This window comes from Canis aureus, chromosome 12, assembly GCF_053574225.1.
Source record: "Canis aureus isolate CA01 chromosome 12, VMU_Caureus_v.1.0, whole genome shotgun sequence".
Classification (NCBI taxonomy): domain Eukaryota; kingdom Metazoa; phylum Chordata; class Mammalia; order Carnivora; family Canidae; genus Canis; species Canis aureus.
This window is the reverse complement of record NC_135622.1, coordinates 58,394,090-58,409,415: the sequence shown is the minus strand read 5'-3', so window position 1 is coordinate 58,409,415 and position 15,326 is coordinate 58,394,090. Positions and strand designations below refer to the sequence as shown.

Below are 15,326 nucleotides of genomic sequence, written 5' to 3'. Positions count from 1 at the left end.
AATGAACAAACGAATGAATGTCTAAGTTAGACCTTTTGACTTCCGGGCTGCTACTCTCTCCACTTAGGTCTCACTGTCTCTCATGTTACGCAATCGTGGGAACAGACCAGCCTAGTTTGGAAGAGTTAACAATCTGGTCCCATTTGTTGTCCTAGCTCTCAAGTAGTCGTGTTGCCAGCAATCAGAGAACACAAGTCTTCAGAGATCTTTGCGGTGAATCCTCCAAGGTTCTTACCACGTTCCAGGATACCTGAAAGAACACTGTGAGTCAAGGACAATGGCTGGAACACAGGGCCTTCTCTCAAGACCCTCAGGTCTAGGATGAAGAAACAGCACTAAGTCCAGATGGGTGAACTGGTGATATCAGCTGAAAACAAGAGGCTTGGTCTCTGCCAGGGGCCTGAGTTATTAAAGTCAGACAGTATGGAATGAACGGCAGGTATTTTTACACTAAATGCCAACTTCCAGTATACACATCCACACATATGCAGAAATGAGGTTAACCCGAGCCGCATTCAGTGGGCTTAACTCCTCTACGTCTCTGTAGTGGAAAGGAAAACAGGCTGCCCTAAGTTAAATTTTAGTTGGCTTTAAACAAACCTCTTCTAGTTTTCACCAATGACATCTAGGAAACAGTAGGCTGTCAGAAAGAAAAATGATTTTTGTATATATATGCAAGTATCTATGAATAACCACAACAGGGCGTTTCTAAGTAGCCTAGGTGACAGTGATGGCTATCTTCACTCAGCGGCACATTATCGCAAGAGCAAAGCAAATGCCCCAGAGAAGTAGAGAAGGAAGCCTGCCTCCCAAACAAATGAGCCCACAACATGTAATTTTATGTCTGAATTAGCAAGGAAATCACTAAATCTTCAGTTCAAATTATAGTACTTAACCCTTTTGATAAGCATTTGAGAACCCCAGATATCCCCGAAACAGCTGTATTCCAGCTCACACAAAAGAATTTAAGGGTTTAGAGTTGTAAGACCTATTGTATTTTTTTTTTGGTACTTCTTTTAACTCAGGGCTCAACCCTGCATTTCGAATGAATTGCCCTTAGTAATTCCTATCACGTGAAAGCCCTCAATAAGCCTCTCTGCTACTTGAGTAAATCCTAACTAGGCCCTGTGTCCAGGGTTTAAGTACTTCCTCTGTAGTCTTAGGCCAAGGCTGTGATGTGTTGCAGAAATAGTGTTTGAGGACAAAGGGAAGATAAAATAATTAATCTTTACATAATCCTTCAAGCAATGTGAAATAAAACCATCACTTTCAAAAGAGGGAGGGAGTCTCTCCTTTTTCTAGAGGGCACCAAGGGACTCACTGCTCAGCACATTCTAAAGTAGAAAGTGTCACCGTGATCACAATGCTATAAGTGGAAGGGGCCCAGCCATTAAACACTGGGATTATTCACTACAGTAAAATTATGAATTTATAGTCCTAGGACATAGACCGCAAAGAAACCTGTAAGATCACCTAGGAGAAATGGTTTCCAAGCTCACTTGAAATAAACTTTACATAATCCAATATTTACATAAACTGACTTTACTATTACCCTTATTAACATGTCATATATTTCCCATCCAATATTTACATAAACTGACTTTACTATTACCCTTATTAACATGTCATATATTTCCCATCCTATTATTTTAGTGTAAGCTCTACATCCAACATGGAAGCTTGAACTCATGAACCTGAGATCAAGAGTCACATGCTGTATCAACTGAACCAGCGAGGCATCCCAAAGATTTTTAAGATTTATTTATTCATGAGACACACAGGGGGAGGGAGGGGGGGTAGAGAGAGAGGCACAGAGACATAGGCAGAGGGAGAAGCAGGCTCCACGCAGGAAGCCTGATGTGGGACTCGATCCCGGGACTCTGGGATCATGCCCTGAGCCAAAGGCAGACACTCAACCGCTGAGCCACCCAGGCGTCCCCAAAAATTAAAAAAAAAAAAAATTTAATCTCTACACCCAAGGTTCGGCTCGAACTTAAAACCCTGAGATCAAGTCACACAATCTGCCTACTGAGACAGCCAGGGACCCTACTTCCCATCCTATTAACAAAATAAAACTGGCAGTGACACAATCCACTACCTGGTTACAACCTAAAATGTAAGAAAGTAGCAATTATTGCTTTACTCTCCAAAAACAGGGCAACACAGTGCAGGAGCGGAGTACCAACTTGAAAGTAGGCCACTCAAGTTCAAATCGTCATCATACTACCTGTGCTAGCCTCTGTGCTTCAATTTTTTCCTCCAAAATCAGGAGAAAAGTCTAACCCCCAAACCTCATGAAATGAACTTCTATTTGTGAAGATACTTAAGAAAAAGGACCTGTTGCGATGAGAGAGTCAGGCCTCAATAATGCTGGCCCAAGACCACATGGAGCAACGGGAGTGGAAACCTGAGCTGGAATAGCCTGATAGCTCTCCCACTCTAATACAGCACTGAGCAGGATTAAAATTCAATGGCCTTCAGCAGGAAGCATACACAATGAACATACCTGAGCCATAAATTTGACAAACTGCTTGGCAATGAATGTGATTTCCTTACTTTCTCTTAAGATTGTCAAAGGGTTCACCCCTTAAAAAAAATCTGAGAAGCATAAAGTAAAGCCTTCATTTTTAAAATCTGGTTGATGAGAAGAAATAGAGTAATTTTCATCGAAAATCCTTTTCAATTTAGCTAGTACAGAATTACTGAGAATTTGGTTATTTGCATCTGGTTCTTTTGTCTAGTTTCAGGCCAAACAGCTAGTTGCTGAGCCCTCAGGTAAGTCAGTTGGTCTTTTCAGACTAGTTTCCATACCATGAGTTAAGTCTAGCATATCCTAGAATTTCTCAAGCTGCTCTTGAGGTTTTACTCAAAGGGCAAAACTGACAGATTTGAAGTATTTGAGTAAGAGGTAAAACAAAAAAAAAAATCCCTAAACTTCCAAATACGATAGAAAAATACTAATTTTATTTACTCACTATAATAAACAAACCGATCCATCTATAACAGGGAACAGTGGCATAGAAACGAATTTGGTATGCCATTTGAATTCAAACTCTAGGTCTGTCACTTTAATAAGACACATAATTTTGGGCAAGTAATTTCATTTTTTTCCTCATTAGATGTCCTGTCAGTCAAGTTGAGAGGGGAATCCTCTCAACTTGACAGGAAGTTGAGAGGGGAATCCATTCAATTAAATATGAATGTGCATGGCCTGTGACCAGGCACCAGAATCTATTTAATTAATATGGGTTCCCTGTAAGTAAAGCAAAGGGCTGGAACATCCATAGACATGTTCAAGGGGTTATCATTTTAAACTGAAAATGAGATAAGTCTCCAGCTTTATTCTCTGGACATTTATTATTATTCCCTTTAAAACATTAGTTCTGAAGGCATATAGCCATTGACAAATAAAGTGTGGATAAGCAGTAAATGGCAAGACTGCTTCAAACTTGATTTCATAATGATAATCTTCGTATCTTCAGGGTACCATTGGTTGTCTAAGCTCCTGCTGAATGGATCCAAAGTTTGTTGTGGTTTATATTGGAACTTAATTGCAATGTCCTCAAAATTCAGTAGTTACTACACATGGTATACATAACATGGTAACTGTCCTCTTGCAAAGCTCATCAAATACAAATTAAAGAAGGAAAGACAACAGATGTAGGTCAGAAGAAAATATAGTGTAACTGCCTTCACCAGTTTAAAGTGAAAATCTTCCTAAACCATATAAAGAAAGATGAGGTTAAATGTTCGTTTTAATATATTCAGATGGCACTCACCTATAATCAGTCCAAATAAAATCAGGCTCACAATTAGAGAGAAGCAGTCACATGTCCATGCCTGTAATAGGCCTCGAATGTTTTTGAATATTTGGCTCAACTCCTTAAAAATCAGTGCATTTAAAAAATAAGTGATTATAATTCTGATTTTCTTAAATTATTTTACTCTAATAGAATTTTTACACACCTCCTTTCTAGTGTTTTTCATTTTAAAAAAACCACAGTAAAGTCTCCACCGATAAATACTTTAAATTATATACCTGAATGTTGTTCTACCAATCCTGCCCCCAACCAAAAAGTAGTTTTTCTTATCTCAAACAAGTCATAGTTCACTGTACTGTTCACTGGGGAACAGGAATCCCCAATGCTTCTATTTTGGATAGTCCATGTTAGAATGTAATCCTCCCAAATTATTTTATTAAATCCAAAATGACATTTAAAAAACCCAAACCACCCTCCCAATTAATAAGTTCGAATTATAAAATAGTTAAGATTTAACATTTGAGGTCTGAAAGTAATTTGAAAAGTTTGAATACAAATACACCTTTGAACCTTTCCTCCACCAGAAACTTCATTCACGTACTCCTTTCCTCTGAGGTGTTTTCTCTCCTACTGAGTTCTCAGCAGTGTTCTACAAATAAACTCTACATCTAGCGTAAGGAAGCCCCAGAATCAGAGGGTCAAGAGATACCACAAGGCTCGGTTCCTTTTTAGAGGCCACTTTCTCCTAAAGCAAGGAGAGGGTGATATTTGAGACTAAATGCTGAGAATAATCTGCTCTTTAAGGAGGAAGGCCACTTTGGGGCACCTGGGTGGCTCAGTTGGTTAAGCATCTGCCTTTGGTTCAGGTCACGATCTCAGAATACAGATAGGGAGTCCCAAGTTGGCACTCAACAGGGAGTCTGCTTCTCCCTTTTCCTCTGTACCCCCAAATTCCTCTGCTCATGCTTGCTCTTTCTCAAATAAAATCAAGAAAGAAAGAAAGAAAGAAAGAAAGAAAGAAAGAAAGAAAGAAAGAAAGAAAGAAAGAAAGGGATAAAGAAAAAGAAAAAGAAAAAGAAAAAAAAAGAAAAAGAAAAAGAAAAAAAGGAAAAGGAAAAGGAAAAGGAAAAGGAAAAGGAAGAGCCAGCAAGCAACCAGGCAGGCTACTTTGTAATTACTCAGTGATTACATAGTACTTACCAGTACTTGTTAAAATGTGGTAATTCTTTCTCCTAATTCACAATGCTCTTCCTATGTTCAATAAACTTTTTATTTAAAAAGTAGTGTCTTGGGCAACCTGGGTGGCCCAGCAGTTTAGCGCCGCCTTCAGCCCTGAAGTGTGTGGTCTGGTCCTGGAGACCCGGGATGGAGCCTGCTTCTCCCTCTGCCTGTGTCTCTGCCTCTGTGTCTCTCATGAATAAATAAAATCTTAAAAAAAAAAAAAAAAAAAAAAAGTAGTGTCTTACTGACTTAGATTTGGGGGGACCAAAATTCTATATTTAAATGGGTATCTCCCCAAGTCCCATTCAATTCTTTTCATGGTCACATTTTAGGAGATAAAGGTTAATCCTACACAGCTGAATTTTTTAGATTATCTTCTGACTTTAAAATAAATCCTCAAAAAAAAAAAAAAAAATCCTCAGGTCAATATCTAAGACAGGTTAGTGTAACAGCCAATGTGATATTATAAAATCAAAATTATTTGAAACTCACTAATGGCACAACAATGTTTACAAAAACTGAAAACTAAACAAGTAATATACTCTCAAACTTTGACATTCTGCTTCAATATCCCCTGAAGCATACTTCTAACACCAGCCAAAGCACTCATACTCACATAATTAACTCTTCTAATTTCAAAATGTCCACTTTATTCCATATAACACTTAACTAGGTATCATTTACATCTGAAGAAGAGATGGCCCACATAACTGATCTATGGTAAAATACTAACTCTAAGACATGTAGTCCAATTTTATACATTTCCAGGCATCCCTAGACAAGTCAATCACAATGCAGGTACAGGTATCACTACAATTTACATAAGATAAAAGGGAAGTATCAGTAAACTTCAGAAAGTAGTAAATTCATCTGTCCCTTAAAACGAGTGTGCCATTGTTACAAAGCCATAGTAAATGGTTTATAAAATGTAGTTTTATTTTATGTTACTCTGCTGTTACATAGGGCATAACATTTTCACAAGGCTTTTTTGGGACTACAGTCAATGATTAGCAACACACAATAGTGGTCCAACTCTCTACATGACAATCACTAGACAAACTGGACACCCTCTCACATGTGTACACATCTGCATGGAAAAGTACTAACGTTTTAGACTTGGACTTGTGTACTTTATTTCCCCTTTCTAGTGTAGTAAGAAATGACATGCACTTTAATTTGCCAAAAGCAATGCTTGTATTCTGGCAGCAACATGCTACTTCTATTACATAGTAAAGTGAATACCAGAACTACAAAGGCAGTAGGTGTAAGTGAATTTTTATTGGGAAGGGAAGTTGTCAACTTAAACAGCAGCAAATGAAGAATGAGTAAGGAAACTTCCTGTTGTCACAGATACACAAGACCTCCATCATATATGATACGGGAGGCATTTCAATTTGTGACCCCCAGCGCAGAAATGCCAAACGCTTTCCACTCAATCTAATACTTCTGGATTCCTACCAAAAAGGAATACATTACGAGCATGAAAAGTTGCTTACTGAAAGGAAACCCCTGAAGAAGAGTAGGAGAGGGAATGTAGAAATTAAGAAGTTATGTGGAACACTTTTAAATTGTAATGACTACATTTCATATCTTCACAGTAATACAAAACACAGTCACTTGCAGAACTGGTTCAGATTACTTAAATACCAGATACATTTTTAGTCCTCTACATAAGTGTTTGGAAGTTACTTATGTTTATATGAAATGAAGCTATTAATACTTTTCTACAGCAGTAACTGCACACCAGGAAGGCCAAGACAAACACAAATCAAGGAATGGAGTTTTCCCAAAGCTGTGGTGTGAAAAGACTATAAACAGTTGATTCCATACACATGAATGGGTTTCTTTGCTATAGGAAATCCAAATGGAATAAGGAATGGAGATGAGTAAAAAGGTTTCTCGAGGGGAAGGATGACCACCCTGTATGCATTTAGTTTTCTGCCCCTTCTGCTGCATCACATTCTTCTCCTGCACTGTCTGATGTCCATAACTAGGAGAAAAAAAAAAAAAAAAATTAAGTTACCCAGACAATAGACCATGACTTAGAACGGAAGTTAGGTTTCTCAAAATCCCAACCACCACCAACTCCCTCCCCAAAGTGTATCTTTGTAAACTTTCACTATGCATTTACAAATGACACACAAACACACCATTTGAGTATATTTTTAAAGCTTTCTCTCTTTTTAAATAGTATAATTTTTTTTAAAAAGGCAATATCCTTAGATTTTAACTTTCTCTCTGTTCACAGCAGCCCCAATGTTCTTCCTGAAAGCACTACTGAAATATCATTTATGAGATGAGTAAGGCAAAAAAAATTTTATAGGAAGAAGGTGAACCATAGTCATTATAACGGTTTCCAAACATTTGAAAGGCAATCCTATGGAAAAAGGAGGCAAACCTACTATGCTTGCCTGATGGGTAGAAGGAGTAGCAGTGGGCAGGAGGGTGCAGAGAGCATTCCTGAATTAGACAGGATGTCAAGACAGAACTGATCTCCAAGGAATCTCCAATTTTAGGATGGAACAATGAAGTGAAGAAGGGACTATCAATACTTATTGACTACAATCAACAGTTCATAAAAATGAATCCCTATTCAACACCAAGGGGACTACTGGCATTTCTAGCTCCATAGTATTCTTGAGAAGAGGTGTACTGGCTCCATCTGCTCTTCTTCTATGGAAGTGCTTTATGCCCATCCTTCCAGTGTTACCCCACAAGTGCAGGGAATTCTAATGGCTGGGAATGAAGCATCACAACTTCCTTGTTCAACAGCAAAGTTGAACAGATACAGTACTAAAAAAAAAAGGAAAGAAAAAAAAAAAATCCCTCCTTGCAAAAGACAAAGCTCCAAACTGAAGGCCTAGAGAATTATTTCTGCCACATTTAGCATAAAATTTTTGACATATCCATCTACTTGAACCTATAAAAGCTAAGTCCAACTTATATTTTTTTTCTCCATTACTTTTCCCTTCATTATCTGCCTATCCACAAAGCAGAGAGAAAAACAAAAGATAATTAAGTGAAACAGGTTTTGGCCTACAGGCATAGGTGGAGTAAACTGAGGTTAAGGTTTATTCCCCCATCAAATGCCTGTAAGACATCATGCAGAGCTCACAAAGTGAATTTTCATTACAAGGCACTTCAACAGGATTTTAGGAAAGCTTAGATACCTACATAGTCCCTAACCTGCTGTAGCTAATTTACCCAAAGGAAGAAAATACTGCAACCACAAAAACTTTCTATATTAACATAATTTATCAACATCTTCATTCCAATGAAATAAATAGCCAATGACATTAATATTAACAGTTCCTACAATCTTACTACCTTCTCAGGAAAGGTCTAGGTCTGATAAAACGCCTACTCAATTTAAAAATCTGCCCACAAAAGAACAGATGGCCAATACAAAACACTAACAAGCACTTAATACTTTTACTTATGTATCTTTATACTCGTTTTCTAAGAGAAAGTGTAGCTCTTACATAACCACCCCAAATGATAGGAAGACTGAACTAAAATATAAGTACTTTTATTCTTAAAAATAAAATTAAAAGAACGAACAACTCACTGTTAGGTTGTCTCTAAGCAATTGCATGATGAGGGTGCTGTCTTTGTATGAATCTTCATTCAGTGTATCAAGTTCTGCAATGGCCTCATCAAAAGCCTGGTAAATATTAATATCCATGGTAGATATTTGCATCAAAACAAACTGCATTACTCTACAACTATAAACCATTTTTATAAAATAGGTGAACATCCACTTTATGTTCTACTATCAATTAAAATAAAACTCAATGGAATCATTTTCAGATTCCCAGTTTATGACAATGACCCTATCAATATGAGTAAGAACATATAAGAATGACCCGAAACTTACTGTTTTAGCCAGAGTGCAGGCAAGCTCTGGGTTATTAAGGATCTCGTAGTAAAATACAGAAAAGTTAAGAGCCAGCCCCAGGCGAATGGGGTGTGTAGGTTGCATCTCTTTCTTGCTTATATCAAAAGCCTCTTGGTAAGCTCCTTGGGAATTATCTATCGTTTCTGTGAGGGGGGGTGGGGGGAGACAAAAGAAGCACAATACTGAAAATATCCATCAAGTATACAGCATATTAACCTTTAACTTATGCTACTACCTCATGCAGAGCTGGATTTTTCTCTGTGGCCTTCCTTTAAAACCATAGTAGCAAACTGAAAACATTACCTCATACCAGCTTATGGAGAAACTAGTTTATAATGTTGCTTTTTTTATTTTTTTAAAGATTTTATTTATTTATTCATGAGAGACAGAGAAAGAGGCAGACACACAGGAAGAAGGAGAAGCAGGCTCCCTGCAGGGAGCCCAATGTGGGACTTGATCCCTGGACCCAGGATCACGCCCTGAGCTGAAGGCAGATGCTCAACTGCTGAGCTACCCAGGCGTCCCATGTTGCTTGCTTATAATCAGCTTTAAAAAACCCAATATGAGATAGTGCAATTGGATTTTTCCAGATCTGTGACTCAAACAATTTTCTTTTTCCGTATCTTTTAATTTTACTAATTGGAAATGCAGCAATTAAAAATAATTTCACCGATACACGTCAATAATACTTCAATAAAGCTAGAAAAAAATTTTGGCTATCTCTTCTCAAAATCATGAAAACACTTTACAAAGATCATACCACCAGAATCTCTTTTTTTGTGACTTATTTGTAAAAACAATACTAATCCTTGGTATCAAGATGTATTATGTAAAAGGCAATATAAAAGTGTCAAAATACAAAATAAAATCTGCTCTGACAAGAGATTGATTACTGGCCTAATAAAAAGGTTACCTTCCTGAAAAAAGCTGTTCAGTGATTGTTACCAATTCTAATCTGACTATAGCCATGCTTTCAAAAGAGTAGGTAGGTTTTCTCAATGAGACCACTGGCCCATTACAGCTTTAGAAATACTCCTCTAATAGAAATGTAAAGTTAACCTTTTTTATGGCCTGAATATAAGGATTTTTCCTTCTTCAGAAATGGCACATTTATTAATCTAAATATAGCTGGTAGAGCCCTCACATAGTAAGGAGTTCTTGCTGTTTGGCATTTAAGAAGTACTGTAATGAGTAGCAGTAAGGGGTCTCAGCTCCTAAGCTGTAAATACAGACTATGAGTCCCAGTCTACCGGAGTATTCTATGGATAGGGATAGAAATGCCAGGAAGCTAGAAAGGGTTAAATAAGATTAATGCTGGGGCTATGTCCCAGTCTCCCAAAGATATCCTTGTGACTTGCAAATATCTGTTACTTTCAGCTTTGCTTATCTTTATGACAACAGAAATTATACATCAATAAGTTTAGTATACAAATTGTTACAGTAGGATGCAATAGTTTTCTCTTTGTATCTTCAATTACACTGATATTTGGGGTGGTAAAACTGTTCCACTTTCAGTTAGTACCTCTTTGAGGGTAGGAAGCCACAGTAACTACTTGAAAAAGTACACTCTTTTTGGATGGGGCAAAATTAAAAACAAATTAATAAACCTACCAGAAATAAGGAATTGGGTGAAAATTCTAACTAGAATTTGATAAATATGATAGCAGGCACATACACAAAATTTAATAGGACCTGACTTGTACTCAGCTTCTAATACTCCAGGAGGCTAAGTCCACTAATAATAAATTGCTTTGATTTTCTTTTTACAATCAACTCTAGCAATTCATTTATTCTCTTTCCCAGATCTATATTTTCTATGACAAACTATATACCAGCAAAACTCTCACTCACCTCTCTTCCTCAGAAATTTGGTCTTGTAAGTATTGGTAGTCAATGTAATGATCCTTCAAAATAGGTAGTTAATAAATTGTCAAACAGAAAAAGCATAACATGCTGTTTCTATATTCTCTTTGTAATTTCCAGTAAGTTTCAAGGTACGATGACACAAAAGGCCATGTAACAGCACAAACTCTCAAAGCATATGCAAATAACTAGGGGGCTAAAAAATATGCTTCACCAAACTCTAAAGTATAAAAGAGTAATAATAAGCCTCTCTTATTTTTTCTTTATTATTATTATTTTTCACACTGAGTGTGGAGCCCAGCATAGGACCTGAACTCACAACTGTAAAGATCCAGATCTGAGCTGAGATCAAGAGTAGGAAGCTGAATGACTGAGCCACCCAGGCGCCCAAGATTAAGCCTTTTAAATAATATCTTAGCAGATTATCACCAGAATTTGAGTTTAATTTTTCAAAAACAGTACATTATGTAAATTCATGGCTATTTTCATTTTTTAGAACATTAAGGTCACATTACATTAATTTTATCGTATGTAGATTCCAAGATTTTTTAAAAAGTTACAGAGGACCTGGAGATTACATAGCGACTACTGTCACAGTGTCCCACTTATCCTCCCTTCCTTTTTTAACTTTACCTATAAACCAAACATACTTACGTTTTCGATCATCACCACACGCAACTTCAGCAAGGTACCGAAAATAATCTCCCTTCATTTTCAGATAGAAGACCTTACTCTCTGGATTAGTTGCGTTGGCTATTAAATACTTATCCAACAATTCCTGAAAAGAAGGAAGATAAAGTATTAGGTACCAATAAAAAGCTATTTTATTACAGGTAAGCACAATGAAGGACTACCACAGTAACTACAACCATTCCACCTTGGACTTGAAGCATGGACTGAGAGCAGGGGTCATGTAGTTGTCATCAGTTGAATGCTTTGGCCTATAGCAAGTCATAGTTTCTAATAAAGCTAGGTTACATCAAACACTAAATATAAAGAGCTTGTCTATTCACTCATCCATTCATTCAAGTAAGCATTTCTTGGTACTGGCTGGGTGCCAGGCACTGTATTTGGCCAGAGGGGATATAAAGAAAACACAAAGTTCTTGCCCTCAAGGAGCTCACAGTCTTAAGTAAGATACAGAAACATTATCTTGTTTATCCTTTATCTAGGATAGTAGCACCACAGAGAGAGCATCTGGCTGTGCTAGAGGTGGCCACTAGCTAAACAGGATTTCCCTGAAGGGATATTTCTGACTTGTTAAGAAGGAACAGTAGGAATGTATCAGTTCAGAAATGTGCATGTGCAATCAGCTTTTTTTTAGTTTTACATGTTTGTGTGTTTGTGTGTGTATAAGTTATCTCTGCACTCAACGTGGGCCTCAAACTCATAACCCCCAAATCAAGAGTCACGTGCTCTACTGACTGAGCCAGCTAGGCACAATCATTTTAAAGAAGGGAAACAAAATGTTTAAGACATCAAGTATGAAGAATATAATCACAGAACAAGTAAGTCAGCATGGCTCAGAGCAGGGCTGGCTGTTCAGTGTCTCTTACAGACTACTGCTCATCCAAAATAAGGGTAAATACAGGGATCAAGAGAAAGTACTTTAGAAACAATGACAGTCATGTCTACTGAATAGAATTATTTGAAAAAATATTGGGTTAGTAACTAAGTACGACTTCATTCCCTATTTTATTCAAAGAAATGTACCCTTGGATCCAATGAGCTAGTAGCGCTTCTCAAACTGAGGGATTTATACAAGATGTGCCACAAGAATAAAAAGTCACAGAAGAGGGGGTGTCTGGCTGGCTCAGTGGGGCATGCAACTCTTGAACTCAGGGTTTTGAGTTCCAGCCCCTGCACTGGGTGTAGATATTACTTAAAAAGAAAATCTTCTTTAAAAAAAAAAAAAAAAAGTCACAGAAGACAAATAGGATAGAGATCTTCTTGAACTATCAATTTTACTTGATGGTACGTAAAAATCTTTTTGTAATAAAAAAGAATTATAGGTGGCTCAGTGGTTGAGCTTCTGCCTTCGGCTCATGTCGTGATCCTGGGGTCCTGGGATGGGGTCCCACATCGGGCTCCCTGCAGGGAGCCTGCATCTCCCTCTGCCTGTGTCTCTGCCTCTCTCTGTGTCTCTCTCATGAATAAATAAATACAATCTTTAAAATATTATGGAGTAGAATAAAATTCTCATAGAAATTTTAAGACACTAATGCCTGTACCTCATAGGTTTGTTTGGAGAATAAAACCAATAAATAGATGTGAAAGTATGGTATGATATCAGCATGTGAAGTGCTAATGTTAGTGATTAGCTAGCCAGGTGTTCCCACTCTTCTATCTAGGTGCATAGTTTGAGAAGCATTGATCTAAATGATATAAAACTAGTGAAAAAGTTTAAGCAAGGAACAGACACAATCATGTTTGCATTCTGGAAAAATTGCCACCAATATTATCAATTAACATTATATGAAAATATCAACTACAATACAAAATTAGAAGTTTGGAAAAGAACTCAGTTAAAATTGTTTCAAATTCATGTAAGTATTTTTTTTTAATTTTTATTTATTTACGATAGTCACACACAGAGAGAGAGAGAGAGAGGCAGAGACACAGGCAGAGGGAGAAGCAGGCTCCATGCACCGGGAGCCCGACGTGGGATTCGATCCCGGGTCTCCAGGATCGCGCCCCGGGCCAAAGGCAGGCGCTAAACCGCTGTGCCACCCAGGGATCCCTTCATGTAAGTATATTACTGAAAAAGTAAAAGCAGACTTTTACAGGTTAAAAACAAAAAAGGCTAAGAAAAAGTTTAGAAAACACAGTTCTAACTCAAGAACTTTCATGTATCTAAAAGTGGCCTAAACAGGAATACTTGGGTGGCTCAGTGGTTGAGCACCTCCCTTCAGCTCAGGGCGTGATCCTGGCTCCCTGCATGGAGCCTGCTTATCTCTCTACCTGTGTGTCTCTGCCTCTGTGTGTCTCTCTTGAATAAATAAAATCTTTAAGAAAAAAAAGGTCTAGGGCAGCCCTGGTAGTGCAGCGGTTTAGCGCCGCCTGCAGCCCAGGGTGTGATCCTGGAGACCCCGGATGGAGTACCACATGGGGCTCCTTGCATGGAGCCTGCTTCTCCCTCCCTCCGCCTGTGTCTCTGCCTCTCTGTGTGTGTTTCTCATGAATGAATGAATGAATGAATGAATGATCTAAAAAAAAGAAAAAAGAAAAAAACGGTCTAAACAAAATGCAGTGGTTACATCCATGTTATTTTAAAGGAGAAAAAAACAGAAAAACATTATATTTTACACCCCCAATTTTTAAGTCTACATAAGCCACAGGAAAAATTAATTAATTAATTTTCATAATTATGAGAAGCAGGCTCCATGCAGGGAGCCTGATGTGGGACTTGATCCTGGGACTGCGGGATAACACCCTTAGCCAGAGAAAGGCAGGTAACTCAATCGCTGAGCCACCCCCCAGGTGTGCCAGGCAAAATTACTTCAAAAATTTTAAAACTGCCCAACAAAGCCCCAGAAGTCTATATATATTATAAAACTGGCAAACTCTATCAAAATTATGGCTTCAATCAGGAAAGTTGCCAGGCCAGCAACACAGCATTAAGGGCCACATCCAAACATGAGAGAGGCAACGGTGAAAATGAAGGCTTCCATACCACCATCCTCTTAACTAAGACAAGATTCGAAGGATCAGCTTGTAAGAATTTCTTCTGCTCAACATCACCAATTCAATTTTATTTATTCATGAGACACACAGGGAGAGGCAGAGACACAGGCAGAGGGGAGAAGAAGGTTCCATGCGGGAATGCGGAACTTGATCCCAGGATCCCAGGATCAGGCCCTGAGCCAAAGGCAGACGCTCAAGGGTTGAGCCACCCAGGAATCCCACCAATTCAATTTTAATAGTTACTAAAATGAACCTAAGAAATTTTCCCAGAATCTTAAATTCATACTACTTTAACTTTTTACTCTAATACCATTTTTATCTATCTTGGATGACTTTCAACTTAAAAACTACTTTGGGGAACACCTGAATTTAGGATCTTTGCAGGGAGAAAGGCAACAGTGTGACTGCCACAAAAAGTTTTTTTACTTATTGTGAAATCTCAAACTGACTCATAGTCATCCCTATCTTAAAAGAAAACTCAAACAAGAGTGGATTCTGAGAAGTTGTATTAAATAACGCAAAGACAGTATTTATTCTGTGGGAATCACCACCTCTGCTTGTACCCAAACTGAGGAACTATAATGTAAAACAAAGTGCCTCTCACTTTTCTTTTTCTTCCAAGTGAGTCAGTCAGTTAAGATAAGATCTCAGAGGATCTCCAAAAAGGTGCCAACTCTGGTGAAGATATTTAGTCACAAAAAAAGCTACTTGGTACCTTTAAGACCTAGCACTTTGTGATTAAATGTGGTAGAAGTGTGGTAACAGCGGCTGAGAAAAGCCTGAGTGAGGACTTGCGGTAAGAAGGGAAATGTGGTTCTAGCACCGATCTGTCCTCACTCCCACAGCCAGATGTGGGCATGCTCCTGAGGATGGCTTACTAGCCTTCCCAAAGACTTTGG

At 38.0% G+C, this 15,326-nt stretch overlaps 1 protein-coding gene and 1 long non-coding RNA gene across 2 annotated transcripts in view; one reads left to right on the top strand and one right to left on the bottom strand.

The window, feature by feature from the left end:
- The first annotated feature begins 277 nt into the window (after positions 1–277).
- Positions 278–3,982, top strand: LOC144281281 (uncharacterized). Its single transcript, XR_013349824.1, has 2 exons — positions 278–439; positions 2,157–3,982. It is a non-coding gene; the product is annotated as an uncharacterized LOC144281281 (long non-coding RNA).
- Positions 3,983–5,897: 1,915 nt separating this feature from the next.
- YWHAQ (tyrosine 3-monooxygenase/tryptophan 5-monooxygenase activation protein theta) overlaps positions 5,898–15,326 on the bottom strand; it is a 37,363-nt gene continuing 27,934 nt past the window's right edge. The window contains exons 3-6 of the mRNA XM_077844168.1: positions 11,398–11,521; positions 8,860–9,023; positions 8,551–8,646; positions 5,898–6,972 (exon numbers count right to left, since the gene is read on the bottom strand). Coding sequence (XP_077700294.1) covers positions 6,913–6,972; positions 8,551–8,646; positions 8,860–9,023; positions 11,398–11,521 — 444 coding nt within the window. The 3' untranslated portion in view covers positions 5,898–6,912. The remainder of the gene's footprint in view (positions 6,973–8,550; positions 8,647–8,859; positions 9,024–11,397; positions 11,522–15,326) is intronic.